At 35.0% G+C, this 22,983-nt stretch overlaps 1 protein-coding gene across 1 annotated transcript in view; it reads left to right on the forward strand.

Moving 5' to 3' along the window:
• The window catches only part of LOC149780719 (RAB11-binding protein RELCH homolog), a 188,522-nt gene that overhangs the window by 35,920 nt on the left and 129,619 nt on the right, over nucleotides 1-22,983 (forward strand). Inside the window, exons 10-17 of the mRNA XM_089937770.1 lie at nucleotides 1,364-1,476; nucleotides 7,729-7,819; nucleotides 11,089-11,160; nucleotides 15,274-15,414; nucleotides 18,013-18,171; nucleotides 19,598-19,787; nucleotides 21,584-21,740; nucleotides 22,467-22,590. Coding sequence (XP_089793896.1) covers nucleotides 1,364-1,476; nucleotides 7,729-7,819; nucleotides 11,089-11,160; nucleotides 15,274-15,414; nucleotides 18,013-18,171; nucleotides 19,598-19,787; nucleotides 21,584-21,740; nucleotides 22,467-22,590 — 1,047 coding nt within the window. The remainder of the gene's footprint in view (nucleotides 1-1,363; nucleotides 1,477-7,728; nucleotides 7,820-11,088; nucleotides 11,161-15,273; nucleotides 15,415-18,012; nucleotides 18,172-19,597; nucleotides 19,788-21,583; nucleotides 21,741-22,466; nucleotides 22,591-22,983) is intronic.

Raw genomic sequence — 22,983 nt, forward strand, 5'->3', positions numbered from 1 at the left:
CTATTCGTATAGCGGAGTACAATGCAGGGAACGTATGAAATAAGGAACCAGACTAGCATAGGCAATGTTATGACGGAGTAGCTTCCCCATATCTCGTGATCTCTCACTTGATTTCGTCAAGCTCAGCAAGATGTCATCTTGATGTTTAACCTCAATGCTTGTTGCAATAGAAAGTAATCTACAGATTAAAACATTGTGCACTAAGAATCATTAGCGAAGAAAGTGAAAGAAGCAGAACACAAAAGAGTAACTGTGGATCTAACTTTAATGAAAAATGGAGAAAATAATTCCCTTGACTGGAATACGGCACATCCAATAGGATTTCCGGTGTGACATCTGGTTGCGTTATTGTGAAGACTGCAAAAGTGAATAATCCTTTCATGGCAGGCTTTAAGAATTTTAAAAAATCTGCACTCATTCGCCACAAGATATCTGGAGAACACATTATAACCCAAGACATTTTTTCACAACAAAGAAATCAGTAAACTTGCCGAGACAAATGCGTTTATTTGGATTACACAGTCAGGGGGTCATTGCAGATTTTGTTGGTTTCTAACTTTGCTGCAATAAAAGAAAGATCTTAAAGTTCAAGTGTAACTTATTAGAAACAAAATGAATCATTAGCCTCCTTGATTTTTGGATAAATTTGTTCAAGGATGAAGTACAATGAAATCGATGATAGTACACATTTTATGATAGGCAGTAAATTAACTGCCATTTGGTTAAACAGATTTATTAGGCTTTTTGTATTGGCTTGTATGTAATGTGTTGGTCTATAATATTGCTTCAAAAAGATTATAAGGAGACTGTTAAAATTATGATTTTAAAAGAAAAATGAACTATTACAATTATTCTTTAATGAACAATGCATTGGTTTGTTAGTTTATTTGTATATTTAGAGAGAGAGAGAGAATGTTGTGCAAGTTGCAATATCCTATTTCAAGCTAAAAAAGTATTAGTCAAATGAAAATTTGTCAGTACATTTTTGAACCCTAGATTTTTTATTTGACCCCCAGTTTTTACACCAAGTTTTTTTTTTAATCCTCAGTTTTACACTCCTGGGGGATACACTGGCATATAATAACTCTTCATAGCCATGTGGTTCAGGTGACAGTGGATATCATAATTAAAACAAGAATTAGCTGTTTATTCAGAGGTGTTAATTGGCAAAGGAATTTGATTGTGCCGTATGCATGAGGAAGATAAGAGTCTTTGGGTAACTGAACAATAAACAGTTACCTTTTAACCTCTCTCTGTCTCTACAGCTATTATAAAACCTACTTTTTGGTATCTACCGCTATTTTAAATCATACTTTATGATCTCTACATCTATTCTAAAACCTCCTTTTTGGCCTCTTTTTAGGAGCTGATTCCTCTGATTATTTGCACTACGATGTTACATCCAGATTCTAAAGAGAGAGACAAACTTCTCAACATCCTTTTCAATTTGATAAAAAAGCCAGATGAGGAGCAAAGGTAACAACAGTTTTTTGTCTTGCCTATACTAGTAGATAGGGAGACATGGGCGTCAGTGACTGAAGGTGATGGCAATGGCTTTGAAGGTGGTTATGACTTCAGTAATACAATTTGTACCTGTAATATTTTCAAATTATTAAAATCAGATAACTGTTGATACAAGTATTGTGTAATGAATACTGTCAAGTAATGGTTAATACAGGGCATACCATATATGCATTTCTAAATGGCAATATTGGCATGAAAATGTAAAGATATTTGAATTGACAGTATATTTCTATGTACTGCAGATGTCTAGAGTTTCCAATATTACCCCTAGATTGATAAAAAATGTTTGTATGTGACACTTATAAGACGGCCTCTAGTCTGCATAAAATGAAATTTTCGGTAAAAAAATTAGACTTATAAGAGAATGTGTATGGAACCTCATTGTGCTCTTCACAGGTGACAAATATTTTTACTGTACTCATGTTTTTTGTATCTGCTCTTTGATTTTGATAAATTTGAGCAGTAGTGATGTCAGTTTATTAGATTTATCTATAAATTATGTCTCTTTGATAGGGTTTAATCACAAATTATATTCCTTTGATAAATTTAAATGCAGATTATTATGTCCCTTTGAGAGATTTAACCACTCTTCCAAACAGTTCATGGTGCCAGATTTTAAAAGTCTCTTGAGAATGAAATAATTCATGAATGATTTAGTTATTCTTAATATCACATTGAATTTTACAGGGGACTGCTTTTGATGAAAATAAAATAAATTGACAAATATATTTGCTTTGTAATTTAAGATTTCTTCTATTAGTTGAATGGTAGATGAGATGTTTTACATAAAATTCTACCTTAATCTCACCTTGCTGGCATAACTGTTAATCAACTGTTTTAATGTTTATCATGTTTACCATCCATTCTCAATTGATTTGATACTGGCATTGATATTTCTTTGATGCATTGCCATAATAACGAGGAGAGTCTATTATATTGAAGCCTTTTCTTGTATTTGATAACATTTTCTAATGGATCATTTGAAATCCTTACCAGAAAATTAATGAAAAGTACACATAATGAACTGCTCTTGCTTACTGTTATACTTGCTTCCTTAAAGTGTTATTTGTGTTTAAAGCTGCCAGTGTTTAAATATCATGACTTTCCAGTTTTCACAAATGACGCTGATATGCCATCCAGTATGGCAGCAATTATTAACACCCTCACCCCCAATTAAGTTTCAGAAATTATTATATAATTCTGGCATTCGGCTTTGAGGTAGATTATATCTAGGTGAATGATCTCATGTCTCTCTGAGCCATCTGTTAAAACTTTTACCAATATATATATATATACACACACACACATCATGGCTACCATTGTAACAAGATGAACCAGAATGGGGTCAGATTTCAATGAAGACACTAAGAATAATAAATGAAAATACAATGTTTATTTATAGATGATTAAAGATTGAAGAAAAAAATCCCACAGACTTGTGTGCTTAAATTCCAAGTCTGGATTTTTAACACAAAGATGCACACTGAGTTAAATAACTGAACGCTAACTGAAACAATATAACCAAAAATGATAGTGTTCCTAATTAGAACAAATTGTGAGATGTAATAGAAAACAAAAAGTCAACAATAATATATGAAATGAAATTAAACAAAGCAATTAAGCATGAAAAGGAACAATAATTAATCACTCTACCAATACGTAAATTTTCAAAACAGTGATATGGTTTCACTCAAACAGTGATAACTGGTTTCAGATAAACAGCCACAATGTTTCACTCAAATAGTGATAACTGGTTTTTATAAAATAGTAACAATTTTTTACTCAGATATTGAGAACTAATTTAATATAAATTAGGACATATCTTGCGGCATCTAGTTCATAACCACAAGATGATTTCAGCCCCACCACTCTGCCTGATGATCAAGGAGTCACCACGAATGGTTTGTGTAATATCAGTGACATAGTCATGTATAAAATGGAGTGACATACATAAAGCATGAGTGTAAGTGGAGTTGATCGTTTTACAAGAATCATATCATCGGGACTGCCATATAAGGTTATCAAAATCAGGTTCATATGTGAACCTGTATCTGAAGAGAATCTTACAGAACTTGAAGTAATATTCTCTCGTCCCTTAACTCATGCAACATTAATGTGAACATACTTCTGTTCAGTTGTATACTGGTGAGCTTGAAAACAGACTATAATAAAATCTAACATTGCTTTACACGGTTTGGAACTAAACGCAAAATAAATATTAGAACAACAAAACAAAACAATATCCTATAATACAGATAGGAAATTACAATTCACATATCTCTACAGCTAGGGATATTGTGCCGCTAAGTGGACCGTTTACTTACAAGACTTTCTTTAATGTGAAAATTTGAATCTAACATGAGCCTATATGTACGCTGGCTATGTTGCAATGCACAGCCTGTGTACTCAAGGTAAACTCAATTTTCCCATTGTAAATACCCTCAGGTAACACTGTACACAGAAACGAAATCCAAGTGCATTCTATTCCAGATAGTCATAAGCAATTCCATTACAACCATTGCTGTTGCTATTGTCAACAAATGAATAGAGATTTACATTTCCTCTTGTATATTATTTGCATAAACAGTATAGTCACATTGTTGGTATGAACAATGAGATTTCTTAATCCCATTCAGAATAAGATTTGTCAGTTTACCATCAATTCTGTTGATGAACATGCTTGTCGATTTACCACCCATTCTGAAGGATGTACTGTTAGTCACTTTGCCATCCATTCTGTGGATACACTGCTAGTCAGTTTACCATCCATTCTGTGGCAGGGATTGCACTGGGCTTAGTCAGTGTCGCAAATGGTGATTTTTTTCTCCTAACTGGCAACAAAATATACCATCTGGTGATGTTTTTGGCAACAACATTTTGGGCTCTTAAAAATTGTATATAGTCTTGTTGGGAGTGGAGAAATTCAATGGCACCATGACAGGAAGCCCCAAACATGGTTATAAAATTGTACTGGAATCTATTACATAAATCTTTTATTCATATTGACAAACTGCCTAACAGGGCATTGTTATATCATAATCTGCTTATGCTGATGTGTGGCCTTGGTACTGTATGCCGTAATGTGACCAATATATTAGTGCTACCTGACTATAGTCTGACTATATCTCCCCGTTTGTTTGTACACTCCTATTGATTTCAATAATGGAAATTTCTAATGTGTTAAAAAGTGAATAGAACTTAGTCATTCATTCGTTGATTAATAATTTTTAAACTGACTGTAACCAGAATGGCCCTAACACCTGGCATCCTCTACTATTTCATGCTTAACGAATTTTCCATACTAATACAGTGCCATATTGCGTACAATATGGGCTAGTTTATTTTCCTCAGAAAATATAGTGTCGTAGTTCATCCTATGTGGTAACTGAGGGATAATTTCATTAATTGCCATAAAGTGGAGAGTTTAGAGTTATATCACTTTACATACATGAACATAGAAATTACACCACTTCTTAAATCAACGTGAAAGGCAAATCTGTAGTTGTCATTCTTTTCCTTTGCTTGAGTCGATATTGTAAATATCGGAAGCAGATATATTATTTCCTTCTATCTACATACATGAGTAGTCATGCAAACACCCCTTTGCTGAAAATGGACTTGTCCAGGAGCTGGAAATGGTTGGCGAGCAGGTTTGTTTTTAACATTGAAACTTGCATTTGGATTGAAACACGCAGACGATAATGGTGTTAGGGCCCCCCTGGGTGTAATCAGGGTTGAAATTATAAATCTTTAAATGAACTAAGTTTAATGCATCTTTTATCAGATTTGTGCTTTTCATTTTGTAAATTGGTATGTTGTATAAACAAACAGGGAGGTATATTCAGCCTTTATCTACAAGCTACCACCTCTGAAGATGGAATGGGAATGTCTACAATCAACCAGACGACAGCAGTATTTTTTCTTTTTGAAAAATGTAGCAGAAAAAAATAGTTTTGATGAAACTTCAAAGAAAACTAATTAACTTTGAAGCAATGAATTATTCTGTATATATACTAAGCAAATGAAGAAAAAAATTAAGTCTCAGTGTTCTACAATTGTTTTTGCCACAGAAATAACAAGTGGGAATTTGATTGGTCCTTCAAAGAGGACCTTTAGTGGCGCCTTCAATAACAGATGCACCTTCATCAAAGCAAGCCGAAGACTTTAGATCAAAGGAAGTCAGTAACAGACCTAAATAAAAGAATTGTTTCAATATTTCGTAGTGATTGGAACATATTTATTGTGCAGTGAAAGTTTCCTTTTTGCAACAAAAACGTTCATGCTTACAATCATAGTGTAAAACCCAAATTAAAGTTTCAATATTTTGAAACAATGTATATCTGACTGTGAAGTTAAATGAAGGTAGGACATATTGCAATAATGTTTGTTAAACTTTTTAATTTGTTCACATGTTTTATTTCCCTAGGAATAAATAGCCTCATCCCCATGGCAGCCTCTGCATCATGGTTGTTGTCTCAGGCTGACCAAAATCTTGGCCAATTTAAGTACATGTACATGCGGCATATAAACAACTATACAGCCATGTCTACTAGCATAATAAATGTCAGAGTGAATTGTGTTGTGAAACGTGTTTGACAATGGAGATCAAACAAGGACTACCATTTTGTAATATATACATGTTGGTTGTATTTTCTAACGGGATTTGGAAGATACATGAATTTTCTAACATATAATTTAATACTTGAATTCATGGATTTTTCATATACATGTACCTTATTTAAAACATTGTGGGGTTTACTGCACAAATGTAAGTTGTCAATGTACAAGTGTAGTTAGACTAGTTGTCTTTGTTTAATCAAAATTTCCATTGTTTTTTATTCTCTCTGTGTAAATCATAGTCACTGATGACAGGTTACCTAAATAATTTCACTTGTTTGCAAAATTTCAATTTATTTTAAGCCCCTCCCCCTTACTTATCTAAACATCCGCTTATGTCGACAATATTACCTTCTTCCTGAGATGTTAAGATAAACATTATGTGGATGCACTGTTAGTTTACCATCCATTCTGTGGATGCACTGTTAGTTTACCATCCATTCTGTGGATGCACTGTTAGTCAGTTTACCATCCATTCTGTGGATGCACTGTTAGTCAGTTTACCACTCATTCTGTGGATGCACTGTTAGTTTACCATCCATTCTGTGGATACACTGTTAGTTTACCATCCATTCTGTGGATACCCTGTTAGTTAGTTTACCATCCATTCTGTGGATGCATTGTTAGTTTACCATCCATTCTGTGGATGCACTGTTAATTTACCATCCATTATGTGGATACAGTGTTAGTCAGTTTACCATCCAGTTTGTGGATACACTGTTAGTTAGTTTACCATCCATTCTGTGGATGCACTGTTAGTCAGTTTACCATCCATTCTGTGGATGCACTGTTAGTTTACCATCCATTCTGTGGATGCACTGTTAGTCAGTTTACCACTCATTCTGTGGATGCACTGTTAGTTTACCATCCATTCTGTGGATGCACGGTTAGTTTACCATCCATTCTGTGGATACACTGTTAGTCAGTTTACCATCCATTCTGTGGATGCACTGTTTGTTAGTTTACCATCCATTCTGTGGATGCACTGTTAGTCAATTTACCATCCATTCTGTGGATGCACTGTTAGTCAGTTTACCACCCATTCTTTGGATGCACTGTTAGTCAGTTTACCATCCATTCTGTGGATACATTGTTAGTCAGTTTACCATCCATTATGTGGATGCACTGTTAGTCAGTTTACCATCCATTATGTGGATGCACTGTTAGTTTACCATCCATTCTGTGGATGCACTGTTAGTCAGTTTACCATCCATTATGTGGATGCACTGTTAGTTTACCATCCATTCTGTGGATGCACTGTTAGTCAGTTTACCATCCATTATGTGGACGCACTGTTAGTTAACCATCCATTCTGTGGATGCACTGTTAGTCAGTTTACCATCCATTATGTGGATGCACTGTTAGTTTACCATCCATTCTGTGGATACCCTGTTAGTCAGTTTACCACCCATTCTGTGGATGCACTGTTAGTTTACCATCCATCCTGTGGATGCACTGTTAGTCAGTTTACCATCCATTATGTGGATGCATTGCTTATACATAATGTTATACTTGCTTACTTGTGGTGTTAAAATTTGTGTTTACCAATGTGTACATTTTACTGAATTTATTATCTGTGTATTGCAGGCATATGATTCTTGCTGGCTGTGTTGCCTTTGCTGAACATGTAGGTCCCACCAGACTGGAGGCCGAACTTCTCCCACAGTGCTGGGAACAGGTATGGTTGCACACCTATATTTGGATTAAAACACATTTTTGGCTCATCTTACAAGAAAAAACAAGTTTTCCTTGGATACTTTTTTTTTGTGTAAATTCTGTTGTACTTCAAATCTTGAATTTAGAGAAAGCCAACAAACTTGGATCTGTTTCAGTTAGTCATGCACTGTGGAGACTTTCTGAAGCAAGAAATTCAAGATTTAGTTCAAAACCTCCCCAAAAAGATACTTAAAGTGCACCTGTTTCATGTAAATTTGGAAATCCATTAAAGGGTTTCAGGTTTTGAAATCCATTTAAGGGTTTCAGGTTTTGAAATCCATTAAAGGGTTTCAGGTTTTGAAATCCATTAAAGGGTTTCAGGTTTTGAAATCCATTAAAGGGTTTCAGGTTTTGAAATCCATTAAAGGTTTTTCAGGTTTTGAAATCCATTAAAGGGTTGCAGGTTTTGAAATCAATTAAAGGGTTTCAGGTTTTGAAATCAATTAAATGGTTTCAGGTTTTGAAACCATTAAAAGGGTTTCAGGTTTGGAAATCCAGTAAAAGGTTTCAGGCTTGGAAATCCATTAAAGGATTTGAGGTTTGGAAATTCATTAAAGGTTTCAGGTTTTGAAATCCAATAAAGGGTTTCAGGTTTGGAAATCCAATAAAGGATTTCAGGTTTGGAAATCCAAATAAGGGTTTCAAAATCTAATAAAATTTTTCACTTTGGATATCCAAATAAGGAAATCTTATACAGGGTTTCATGCTTGGAAATCCAATAAAGGGTTTCAGGCTTGGAAATCCAATAAAGGGTTTCAGTCTTGGAAATACAATAAAGTGTTATAGGTTTTGGAAATCCAAGAAAGGGTTTCAGGTTTGGAAATCTATCAAATGGTTTCAAGTTAAGAAGAATCTGAAACTTCTGATTGTAGCTTTATTGTAAAAATAGTTACAGACTGAATTTTCAGACTGAGATTGAGGTGCTTTTTTCCACACAAAATATTTGGAGAATATGAATACAGGGCCTGGAGTATGTGTACAAAGTACCAACAAAAACGTGTCCTTTTTTATGTGGTCGAAATGACAAATTTGATACCCATTGCCACATAAATGAATTAACAGTACTATAGTTGTTTATATACTCTACAATTGTACACGGCTGTCATGATTAAATTATCTTATTGATGTTTACCTGGCAAAAGAGCTTGGAACATTGGTAATATACAAATTAATGTTGTAACGCATTATAGCCATGACCGACTTTTAACATCGATTATGTGGAACTTTAATTTACACTAAAATATGAAAACATTAATAAAAACAAAAGCAATATCATGGTGACTTTTAACCAACAGTTCAAGAAATGATACAACATGTATTGGAATTTTTTCCCTTGTACTGTTCCTCCAAAGTTTTTGATATTTATAAATATACAACAGTGTATTTCCTATCATATGTATCAATAACTTGTAATGAGCAGTTATTTTGTATACATGGTTGTGGATGTACCTTTAGTATTAGTTAATTTCAAAGGTGAAACAGTTTTTGTTACATAATAAAGTTTTTTTTAAAAATCAATCTTGAAATCCTTGAAAATTGTTAAATCACAGATGAAGGTGAAGTCATTACACCAAAACCATAATTAGGTAGATTAATTACCTCTGTTTAGATCTAAACATAGGCCCACACCTTTTATCTTAGAACTGGAAACTACTTGGATATTCCATAATTATTATTGTCTATTATGACAGATTTCTTTGGACATACTTGTTGTATCTAGATGAGACTTGATTGTGGATTAACATGTAATATGTTTCTGGGACTTGTTGCATCTAGATGAGACCTGATCATGGGTTAACATGTAATATATTTCTGGGACTTGTTGCATCTAGATGAGACCTGATCATGGGTTAACATGTAATATGTTTCTGGGACTTGTTGCATCTAGATGAGATCTGATCGTGGATTGACATGTAATATGTTTCTGGGACTTGTTGCATCTAGATGAGACCTTATCATGGATTAACATGTAATATGTTTCTGGGACTTTTTGCATCTAGATGAGACCTGATCATGGATTAACATGTAATATGTTTCTGGGACGTGTTGCATCTAGATGAGACCTGATCATGGGTTAACATGTAATATATTTCTGGGACTTGTTGCATCTAGATGAGACCTGATCATGGGTTAACATGTAATATATTTCTGAGACTTGTTGCATCTAGATGAGATCTGATCGTGGATTGACATGTAATATGTTTCTGGGACTTGTTGCATCTAGATGAGACCTTATCATGGATTAACATGTAATATGTTTCTGGGACTTTTTGCATCTAGATGAGACCTGATCATGGATTAACATGTAATATGTTTCTGGGACTTGTTGCATCTAGATGAGACCTGATCATGGGTTAACATGTAATATATTTCTGGGATTTGTTGCATCTAGATGAGACCTGATCATGGGTTAACATGTAATATATTTCTGAGACTTGTTGCATCTAGATGAGATCTGATCGTGGATTGACATGTAATATGTTTCTGGGACTTGTTGCATCTAGATGAGACCTTATCATGGATTAACATGTAATATGTTTCTGGGACTTGTTGCATCTAGATGAACCTGATCATGGATTAACATGTAATATGTTTCTGGAACTTGTTGCATCTAGATGAGACTTGATTGTGGATTAACATGTAATATGTTTATTGGACTTGTTGCATCTAGATGAGATCCTGATCGTGGATTAACATGTAATATGTTTCTGGGACTTGTTGCATCTAGATGAGATCCTGATCATGGATTAATGTGTAATATGTTTCTGGGACTTGTTGCATCTAGGTGAGACCTGATCGTGGATTAACATGTAATATGTTTCTGGGACTTGTTGCATCTAGATGAACCTGATCATGGATTAACATGTAATATGTTTCTGGGACTTGTTGCATCTAGATGAGACCTTATCATGGATTAACATGTAATATGTTTCTGGGACTTGTTGCATCTAGATGAACCTGATCATGGATTAACATGTAATATGTTTCTGGAACTTGTTGCATCTAGATGAGACTTGATTGTGGATTAACATGTAATATGTTTATTGGACTTGTTGCATCTAGATGAGATCCTGATCGTGGATTAACATGTAATATGTTTCTGGGACTTGTTGCATCTAGATGAGACCTGATCATGGATTAATATGTAATATGTTTATGGGACTTGTTGCATCTAGATGAGATCCTTATCATGGATTAACATGTAATATGTTTCTGGGATTTGTTCTTCAGATAAGTCACAAGTACCCCGAGCGTCGGCTGCTGGTTGCTGAAGCTTGTGGCGTTCTTGCTCCATACTTACCTGTAAGTATAATACATTGCATCTCCTCTCACTTTCTCATTATTTGTACCACATAGTTGAAACCTTATGCTGACATATATCTGATTTCTCACACATTTGGATAAAATTTCAGATTTAGTAGCTGCCCCACTTTCTGACTCTGTGAGCATAACTCCTCCATCAAATACATTGCCAATCACATTAAAATTAGGAAATAACCTCTGCTACTTCCGAATCCAGCTCTCCCTGAAATACAAAAGAAGCCTGTCTTTCCATCCATAAATCACATATACAAAAGGGAAGTAGCACTTACAGAGAACTCCTCTTGCCCCACTGGAGCCCCTACCCATATCTTATATATTTAACTATGAAACCTGTGAACAGTGTCCCTTCGAGTCTCGGATTCGGCCAATGTGGGTATGTGAGAAAGCTTGCTAGTAGCTTCTCGATGGTCGGTGGTTCTTTCTGGGGATTTCCCGGGTTCTTCCTCTGCCATTAATACTGACCGCCATGTATAGCCTATCGTGTGCTGAAAAATGGTGTTAAACCCTACACCAACAACAACAACAACAGTGTCTCTAAATCCATTGCTAATTTATCACAAGTTTAGACTATCTAACATTTTTTTAAATTTGCATAATATTTCGCAAGGTTGATATACTTGCTCTGCCTTTACATATGCAGCCATGGCCCAGTTAGCCTGATCAGTGATGCCTGATCTTTGGGTGTTTACATCACCAGATGGCCCAATTGGACTGATCAGTGATGCCTGATCTTTGGGTGTTTACATCACCAGATGGCCCAGTTGGCCTGATCAGTGATGCCTGTTCTTTGGGTGTTTACATCACCAGATGGCCCAGTTGGCCTGATCAGTGATGCCTGTTCTTTGGGTGTTTACATCACCAGATGGCCCATTTGGCCTGATCAGTGATGCCTGTTCTTTGGGTGTTTACATCACCAGATGGCCCAGTTGGCCTGATCAGTGATGCCTGATCTTTGGGTGTTTACATCACCAGATGGCCCAGTTGGCCTGACCAGTGATGCCTGATCTTTGGGTGTTTACATCACCAGATGGCCCAGTTGGCCTGATCAGTGATGCCTGATCTTTGGGTGTTTACATCACCTGATTATGATCTCAACCAAAATCAAACACTTCCTGTTTTTATGGCAAGGCACGAAGTACAGTGGTCAGTGGCAAGTGGACAGTGCAAGAGAATGATTTTCACATCAATCTGTTGGAAATTAAAACCATTTTCCATGCCTTCCATGTTTGGATGGAGAACATTCAAGGGAAGGCTGTTCTTATAATGTTGGATAATTTAGTCTTACTGAAATACCATTAAAAACAAATGGAGATGAAATCATTTGTGCATTGCATTATGGTGTGGTAGTACCTATGTTGGCCTACAAGTCTGACATAGTGCAGGCTCAATGACCTGGCAGGTTCATCATCAAAGAAAAACCAACTGCTTCATTCGGAGTGGTCTCACCATCCATGCGTCTTTGAATTTACACCCAGTTTGACAACCAGTGTTAAACATATTTGTAGAAGGTAGAACAACAAAAAATGCCAATCTTTGTCTTTCCATTCCCAGATCTAGATGCATAGGCAATCTGTGCCCTTTCAGTGAGCTGCTGGAGAGGATATAGTATATGCCATCCCTCAAGTGGTCCTAATACAAAAAGTAATACAAAAAGATTAGAGGCAAGACTCACAAAATAGTTCTGATTGCCCCTTTTTGATGGCACAAGTCCATTGTCAGTGATTTGCTCAATCTAGTGACAGAACCACAGTGTCTCAGTGGTTAGCATGCTGGGCTCATGAAAGAGTGCAGGTTTAAATCATCAGACCAACCTGGGTCAACTATCATGGTATGTACTTTTGCAAGGTACTTTGCTCCAATTACCATGGCACTAAATAACCTGCTTGTGCTGCTGTGCCTTACGGCTCCAAACCTAACCAATCTAGTGATGGATGTACCCAGGAAAATTGTAACAATCCCCATGCTGCTCAAGCAGCCAAGGTCCTCAGTAATCCCTCCTTGCCTGAAAACTACTTCTTTATACTCTTGTTGGTGATGCCTGATATGAAAAGAAATTATGTGCTTAAGTCATTGAGAGGATTTTGAGATAGATGGCCCTCCACTTTGAAGTTATGTGAGGGGAAGTGGCATGTTTTCTCACACTGTTGTCACATTAATGACATCACACCACTCCTAATATACATCCCTCAGTTGGCTTACTTTCTTCTTTTCCATTGTGAAGACAAAAAGCTGTCCCATATTACAGTCAAAGGTATTCATGACAGCACAGAGGATTCTTTAAAGCTTAAACTGGTAAGCATCTGAAATAAGGGTGGTAGCCAAGTGGGGACAAGATGAGATAAGGGTGGTAGCCATGTGGGGACAAGAGGAACTGATCTGTAATAGTTACTTTCCATTTTTATATGAATAAAAGATGGACAGTTGTTTTTTCATCGTATGGGAAGGGCTGGACTTAGAAATAGCTGAGGTTATATCCTAATATTAATGTGATCTTATTACTGGCAGTAATTTTTGAAAAAACATAAATTATTAATAAATTTGCTTTTTATAGTAAAAATACATTTATTATGCTAATCAAGCACTCTGTAAGCATAATTTTTGGTGAAAAAACGAATTCCTTATACAAATTTTGTACCAGCTAATATTTTAGATATTTGTTAACAAATAAAAGTTGACTTCAAATTTATTTTTGGTAAATAAATAAATGAAGCTTGTCTTAATGGTCTTCCCCTTGCAAATTTTGTATATAAGTGTCCTGCTATTTGATGGTCACCTGACTTTAAGGGTCAGTGGCCAGGTGTTTCCTAACCAACCCATTGGGTTCTCCTTGCCTTAAACAATCACTGGCACATAAGTATAGTGACCACTCAGTATATGGAAGCTAAATTTTTGCTTCATGAGGAAGGCATTGTTTAAATGAAGGAATATCATATAAATTGATGTGGAAATACTTAATGTCTTGCTTGTGCTCCATACTCCAGTCATATTTACATTGTAACTCAAAGGTGTCAGTATGCCAGATTTGTAAGTTAGGCAGTTTTTTATCATTAGGGTAGTTGGCTCAAATAATTGGTTTGCTAGATGCTCAGAAAAGTAGTTGTGTTATTGCAGAAATAAAAGTAGTCTTTTGTGCCACTATGACAGGTATAGATTGATAGATTCATCTATGTGTCTGTGAGTTCAAGCTATCCTGATAGACAAAAGTTCTTCCTTGAGAAGAGATATAAATTACATCCTTTTAATTAGGGTCAGGGGTCATTCATTATTTAAAATTTGTCTGTAAAGGCATGCAAAGTTTTAGTTCATGGGTCACAAGGAATAGCCATATGCAGTTTCTTTTGATTTCCTATTTATTACTGGTTTATTGTGTAAACCTGCTGTCTTTTGATCTCTGCTGGTTGAGCAGCTTGTGAGAACAGATCACCATTGTTTTAGTAACTTTAAGCCATTAACACTGACAGTTTATATTTTTATTTAGCAACTTTACGCCATTAACACTGAAACTTTGTATTTTTATTTAGCAACTTTAAGCCATTAATACTGAAAGTTTATATTTTTATTTAGCAACTTTAAGCCATTAACACTGAAACTTTGTATTTTTATTTAGCAACTTTAAGCTATTTAAAACTGAAACTTTATATTTTTATTTAGAAATTTTAAGCCATTTAAAACTGAACTTTATATTTTATTTAGTAACTTTAAGCTGTTCAAACCAAAACTTTATATTTGTATTTACTAACTTTAAGCCATTTTAAACTTAAACTTTATGTCTTTATACTTTGGCAGTTCACTAAAATTTATGTCATTGAATTAAAGATTTGCAAAAATTGAATGACGGTAAATTACTGTGATTTACAGTATTTCAGTCTCATGGAATATTTTTTCCAGACATCATATTCCAGTGCTTTGTGTTAAATCAAGAAACTTTCCAGTACAACCAATATGTTCATGTGATCTTGAATAATGTAATTTTTCCAAGCAAGATTGTTGAAATAGACTTAAGTATGTAGGAAACAAATGTTTGATGTATGCCTTGTACATTATACATTCACAGTAGGAACAGTTTGGCAATTTTGTTTTATACTTTTCCAGTCAGAAATTCGGAGTTCTCTGGTTCTGTCCATGTTACAGCAAATGTTACAGGATGACAAGGAAGAGGAAGTGAGGGAGGCAGTTGTTCGAAGTTTGGGACTGCTTTTTGGTTTCATCTGTGATACAGATAAATATTCTCAGGTACCTCAATGGTGGTCAGTTTTTTTTTCCTACACTTTGTGTGTTATGCATTGTATAGTTTTTGTTGACTAGAAGAAACTAGATGCATATTTCTCCTCTCTATATGTGTGACACTTTTTGCAGCTGTAAGAAAGTCACAAGAGACATGTCCATCCCAAACCTATACACATGATGACAGTTTATGAAGTCATGTCATCATGCATATGATGTCATTTACAGCTAATATAAAAAGTTTGAATATCAGAAAGAAGAGACATCTGCAACTGGCATAAATACAAAGATTTGAATTTTCAAGAAGTGCTTTCTTGTCTGATTCTTTCTAGTGATGTTAAACGTCTTAGGATGAATCCTGCACAATTTATTATATCATCACTTGGTAAATTGTTGTGAAAGTAAGTGTAATAATGTAGTCAAAATTAAAGATACAAATCAACGGGCATAAAATAATGAAGTGATATATAGTCATTTGAAAATTATATAAATAGGAATATTTAATATAAAAATATTGATTTGTTTCAAAATGGTTGTGAAAAGGGTGTTGTAATTGTTGTTTTCCTTTAAAAATTTGGGGTAATAACAAACTTTTTTCGATACTGTTTTGCTTAAATTTGCAGAAGATTAAGTTTTGACAACCTATTATGGAAACTTTTTAGCCAAAAGCAGAAAGTCACTTAACAAAAAGTAAACAAATTGTTTTCTTAGAACATACATGTTCAGTTTAGCAGTAAATCTCCACGAACTCCAACAGTGTCAGTCAGAAATCTGAATGCACATGACCTCACTGAATGTCAGCTTTGTCTCGGATTTCTTTTCCATCTGTTTAATGAGCTTTATTTGATTCAGGTGTGTGCGTCAAAGTTTTTATAAAGTAATATTATTGTAAAATATAGCACATGATGGCCATCAAAATTCAGCTAAGTCTGAATGGTTATTACAAAATTAGACTTACCTTGTATTGATATGCATATGTATAATGTGTGCACTAATTGATATGCATATGTATAATGTGTACACTAATTGATATGCATATGTATAATGTGTGCACTAATTAATATGCATATGTATAATGTGTGCAATAATTGATATTATTATATGCTCATTTTTTTCCCAGTTTACATTGTCAGAATCGTTCAGTATTCCCCGATACTGAACGCGCGTGACAATACACATAAAGCATTCACTTGAATAAAGGAACTAATTTCTATTGTAAACAAACAATGACGCAGATGCCAGCACTTTTGATTTGTAAACAAATCATATACACTCGCGTAAGAGGCTCTTTACGTTGTGGTTGTTTAAATTTGTTTTGAATGAACTAAAACATGTTTCGTAGACTGCAAAAAACCCAGCTCTTTTGGCACATTCCGCGTTGATACAATGTTACAGATTTAGGCTAGCTACATTATGTAAAAGACGGAAGATTAGGTCCTTACAAATAACATACAAGTGACAAGGCATGTACTGTCCTGTTTATCTGGTTATAAGAATGGCAAAATAAAATATACTTAGTTTTACATCCTGAATTTCCTCAAAATGTTTTTTCTTAATTCTGCAAATCCGAATTACATGAGCCATGTTATAGGTTTTCAATCTGGATTACACATTTCGAAATTGTGCTGTAATTTCGATGATAAGTGCAATTGCATCCTCCTTAGTGCACTCAAAATGAAATAAGCATTAAATTCCATAGCGTCTTTTTGATAATTGCAATTGAAAGTATTCATATTTTCCCCACGTTATGATTTCAAACATTCAGTGACAAACAGAAACACATTTGCAGATGTAAACACACTTCTCCCGCGCCACTTCAATCCGATGTATTTCATGTATAATTTGCACAGATGAATCCAGTCCAAAATCACAAACTTTCGTCGAATCGAAACAAAATACCAAAATATATTCATTCCAGATCAAATGGAAAAGTTGTTGCAATGCGCATTCATTCACAGTATGTTATGTCGAGCGTGCGACTAAGTTCAAATTTATCTGGGCGGAGTTATGTGCACATTAATAATGATGTCATTGTGTAATGACAAATTTGCGCTTGTGTATTTAGTTTGGAATACTTCATTCATTCATTTATGTTGTTTCTTGTAGTGTATTTTGTTTATATAATTAAACCTTAGGTAGAATAAAAAAATGAGCATATAATAAAAAGGTTACTGCATTTGTATGGGAAAATATGAACTCGTTTTGTTGGAAGGATATACTGCACTCACAAGTTCGTGCAGTATTCCATCCCAAAACTCGTTCATATTTTCCCATACAAATGCAGTAACCGATAATGCATATGTATAATGTGTGCACTAATTGATATGCATATGTATAATGTGTGCACACAAATTAAGTTTTTCTTTGTAAATCAGCAGATATAAAATAGTGCTCAAATTTAGTTTTAACACAACTATTATTTAAAAATATACCACTGAGAATCAGAATAATTCATAATTATGCATTAACTGGTTCCTTGTGGCAGATCTGATGAACACCCTCTATGAAAGTATGAACTCTCATGCAGCTTTGCTGTAATTTTCTTGTTAAAAGGTACATCTTTACCTATTATCCGCCATATTGTCACCAAATGTGCTTCTTTTGAAGGGATTTGAACTGGTGAAGATAGCCTTGTCTGATTCATCTGAGCGTGTTGTGTCACCAGCCCTCCATGTCCTGTTGCCTTCTTTTGCTTTCTGGGCATATGAACTGGGAAAGCTAGAACACAGCCTCCTGCACAGTATCTTGAAAGATCTGGAGGACCTGGTAATAAAAAATGTGATTGTCACAGGCAAACAATTAGACCTTAGTCTCATTTTGAATGGTGTCGGCATCCACACTTATAAATACATATATATAAGCTATTCAGTCTTTCCTCTACTTTCTTCCTAGGTCCTGGGCAGCAGTTAGGAGTGGGTTTTATTGCACCTACAGCCTGGGGAGGGGCAAACTTTGTACATACGTGTGTGATATTAGTTGGACATTCTTGGACAAGTTTTTGCATGTTGCTCAGGCACCTTGTGTGTAACATACCATTGTACCAGCAATCATAAAACTTGGTGAGAAGATGCGTCTTGACAGGCATTACACCCTTGCTACAAACATGGGTTACTGTAACCTGTATTGAATGCTTCACAAGCATGGGCTGATTTTTGTTTTAAGTTTACTACAGAGAAGGCCTTTTATGACAATTGCAATTGGAAGTAGAAATAACATTTTCTGTATTAATGACTTGATATTGTATGTTTGGAAAGATTAACCTCAGCAAATTGAATTTGTATTGTAAATTTGAATGCATCTGTGAATTAAATGCATGGACTGCATGCATTTCATAAGAGGCTTTAACTGTTTGCAGCTGAGTATTGTTGGAGTTTTGATTATGTAATTTATTTTTTCTTTCAGTTCAAGATCAAGGAGAGTAGCTTGTCTTTTTGGAAGCAATATTTGAATATAAGATTAATCATGTTATCAATGATACAAGTTTCAATCTTTTGGCAATCTTCTTTATTCAAGATATAAACATCACATTGGCACATATATCTGGTCTAAGTACTGACTATCCCTCCTTTTAAAATATTATTTCACACATGAGCTTCATAAGAAGAGTTATGTTGCATGTTGGGATTGGTAACTTGTAGTAGATCCATTACTAGAAAGAAAGGGGGTTTCCCCACTTAGTAATCTCGAACCTTGGCCAAGTCATGCCAAAGACTTTTATAAATGGTACTGTCAGCTGCCTCACTTGGTGCTCAACGTTAAGAGGTTAGTGTTAGGACTGGTCTTCCTGGTGTCAGGATAATGTGACTGGGTGGGACATCATGCTACATGTCTGCGGCATGATGCCCCATTGCTAGACATCACTATAAACTGCCTCACTGCAGACATCGTAGCGATATGACTGACTTTTTTAAAGCTACGTTAAAAATGCAAATCACACACATTTGCTATAAGGGTTGATCCTGTGCTTGTCTATATTTTGTGACCATATTGCTATCGGGGTTGATGCTGCTTGTCTCAGCGTTGTCATCATTAAATGTAATATGTTAGGATCTTTTCTAAAGCATTGTAGTACATGTTTTTTGATGTTTGGAATATATGAAATACACAGAGTGTGGAATGTCTTTACATAAGCTATAAAATATTTTCAGAAATTCAGTAAATTTTGTACTATGAAAGAAATTTTCTTTTCCAGAGTTCAGCTTCCACACAGAACACACCAGGGTCATATTCACGGCATCCCTTGAATGAGGGAAAGTTTTTGCTGCTGTTATCAACTTTGCAGGAATTAATTCCCTTCCTGTATGTATCTGTGATAGAAAGGGGTCCTTACTGTGATAAAATAGAGGAGATGGGGCATAAAGGTCAACAGTTCGATATCGACAGTGAGTACATTGTTTTTGTACACAGAATCTTGGTACCATATTCAACATGTTGTTGTTGTAGGGTTTATCGCCATTTTTCAGCACACGATAGGCTATACATGGGGGCCAGTATTAATGTTGGAGTAATAACCCAGGAAAACCCCAGAAAGAACCACCAACCCACGAGAAGCTACTGGCAAGCTTTCTCACATACCCACATTGGCCGAATATGACTCGAACCCAATACTCAACATAATATACACTCTGTGTACATTGAGATATGAGGCATGTTTGGTGGCAAGTTGCAAGAAAGTTGTGATGTTTTAGACAGGACTAAAGACAGTTATTTACTTATTAGTATGCCATGTTTAAAATGCTACAATTGTCACATACATTTGTGATCAGTACAAGGGATAATTTTGCAGTTATAGAGTGGGTTGATTACTGTAGCACTGTTTCAGGTAGGCATGTAAATGTAGCATTTTGTAAGTGAGTTTGCCTCATTCACAGGTGTGCTCATAATAACAACTTCAATCATCCTAAAAATGGAATCAACTTATGTTATATGCACTGTTCATGGGGATGTACATTATTTGTGTATTCTTGGTTAAGCTTTGCATTTAACTCGGGCATTTTGCACCCTGTAATCATGAAACTTGGTGAGGGAATGTATCTTGATGAGTACTACACCCACATAACTGAGTAGGTCATTGTGAACAATATTTCGTGCTTCACTGACTTGGTTTCAGACTTATCAAAATAGATATCCCTCTCTATAAACAAAACAGACTGAGAACAAAAGAACTCACTGTGACCTACATTTCATATTTTTGTGGCTTTGGTTAACTTTTTGAACTTTCTTATGATCACATATAATTTTTTGATTCCAGTTTACATACTGTTATGTCTAAAATCATGAAAGTTGGCAAGGGGATTCGTCTTGATTAGTACTACACACATCAAAACAGTAGGTCACTGTGACCCATATTTACTGCTTCATGTTTTAATTGTTGCCTGTATTGATGGGTTACTGAAGCATTTGGATTTCAAGCATTCCACTTCATTATTTAGAAGAGTCTTGACACCTGAAAGTCTGTCTTGTCTTAACTTTGGTTTGCAAACAAAGGTTCCTCTGTTTATGGAGCAGATGTAGTGAACTTTGCATTATGCCAATCTCTAATAGCTCTGGTTTCACACAATTTTAAATATTGACTAAGTGGAACAAATTAATGTGGTTTTCCAGTCTTAGTTTTGTTTTCTTATACATCACATTTACACATCCTTTTTAGAATATAGCACAATATAAGTAGTCTCACTTTTAATGTGTCACTTTCAAAGTTCCTGTAACATGATTATAAATAGAGAGTGCTTCTTGCATTATTTTTAAATAAGAGCATTTGAATTGGGCCCATATTCAAAGGTGGCCTCTTGATACAGGTTGTTGTCATAGCAAGTTGGATTGAGGGTGCTCTTATATATGGATCAGACATTGTACTTCAGTGTATCGTAGAGCTTGCTAGGGACATTGGTCAAAGTTAGAGGTTAAAAATTACTGTAAAGCACATCTGCTCATCTTTAAAGTTTGACAAATATACGAATATCATCATATTTGCCACAGTTATAATACAACTTTGTTTGGCTATGTGCTTATTTCAGATATGGATTTCTTTTTATCTAGTTGCCATTGATATGAATACATTTTCATGAATTTAGCTATTTCTTGAAATCAGAAAAATTTATGTTTGCTCAGGAATATTTGTTGATTTGCAATCACTATTTACCAACTGTAAATTTTATGCATTAATCCTGTTATACAGTGAGACGATTTCCCAAGCCCAGTTCTCCACTGACGGACCTTAGGACAATAATGGGGAGTAGCAGTCGTCTTGCCTGCCTGGTGGCAGGGTTTGAGGAACACATATCACAAGAATGGTTTGAACCTTGGGATAGCCTGAACTGGCTTGTTAATAATCTGTAAGTTTGGAAAGTATGTATGGCATGTTTTCAGAAATTGTGGTTCCACTTACAGTATCTCTTGAAATTTGTATAAATGTTTAATTGAACCAGAATTTTTTTTCACAAATATAGACCCAAGATTTCATGACATCGAAGTATGATTTACTTTTTGTGCAAAGTGCTCTAGCAGACTACGGTATGTGTAATACTGATGGGCCCTAATAGATGTCATAATAACAGACTAATTAGGCATCCTTTGGCCATGTCATTCCTGCTGAGAAGACCTTGGACTTTTAAAAAAGTGCAGTTTATATAAAACAAAATGAACCTTGTTTTGCATTTTCTTTGTTATATATGTCTATTTTTGGATGTCTAAACTTACCCGGCACTATACTGACATTGTTGTGCCAATTTGCCATTATAACACACACACACATACACATGCATGTGTGCACATGCACACACATACATACGAACACACACATTTGGTAAAAGACATGCTACACTGTTTGAACTTGTTATTATTTTGTAAAATGAAGAAAGCTTTGATGAATTCATGAAGCCTGTGTCTGAAGGCACATGCAATTCTTCTGTTCTTTTATTTTGCATTATGTGGTTGGTTATACTTGCTGATTATGATTAACTGTGATTATATTTTTCTTCTTTACATTGCTATAAAATCATTCATGGAATTCATATGAGAAATAGAACTGTACAAATGCATCGGTTTTGTTTCTATTACAGGATACCGCGCCTATTGGAAATTGTTGTTAGTGCTGGAGTCTCTAGTCTGAAGGTTGTGTCTGCATTGAGCAGGTGTTTTTTCCAGATCAGCAGGACATTTGGAAAAGTATTTGTAGATAAAAAGGTATAAATGTGTGCATCTAATAGATACTTTGGTTATGTGTAAATGTAGCTTGATAGATATCATAATGTCAAAAAATTTTGATGTTCAGTAAAATTGGACAGAGAGGATATATCCAAAGATATATGTTTAGATGTCTTAACTTTGCTTGCTTTCAGAAGATTGTAAAATTCATCTACAACTTCAATTTCATAACTATCTTCAGGTTCAGTTTTTAAAATATTTGTGTAGTTTGCATGCAGTGTCGGCTTAAATAACAGTAAAAGGTGTCAGACCTATCATTTGTTAAAGATTATATTTGTTGTTTTCTTTATCATATTATTTCAAACCTTTTTCTTTTTTCCTTTGTAGTTTTGTTTGTTTTCATTCCAGTGGTTAATGCTTGAGCTGAATTTT

Source organism: Sinohyriopsis cumingii, chromosome 16 (genome assembly GCF_028554795.1).
Source record: "Sinohyriopsis cumingii isolate HCF-2022 chromosome 16, ASM2855479v2, whole genome shotgun sequence".
NCBI classification, from domain to species: Eukaryota; Metazoa; Mollusca; class Bivalvia; order Unionida; family Unionidae; genus Sinohyriopsis; species Sinohyriopsis cumingii.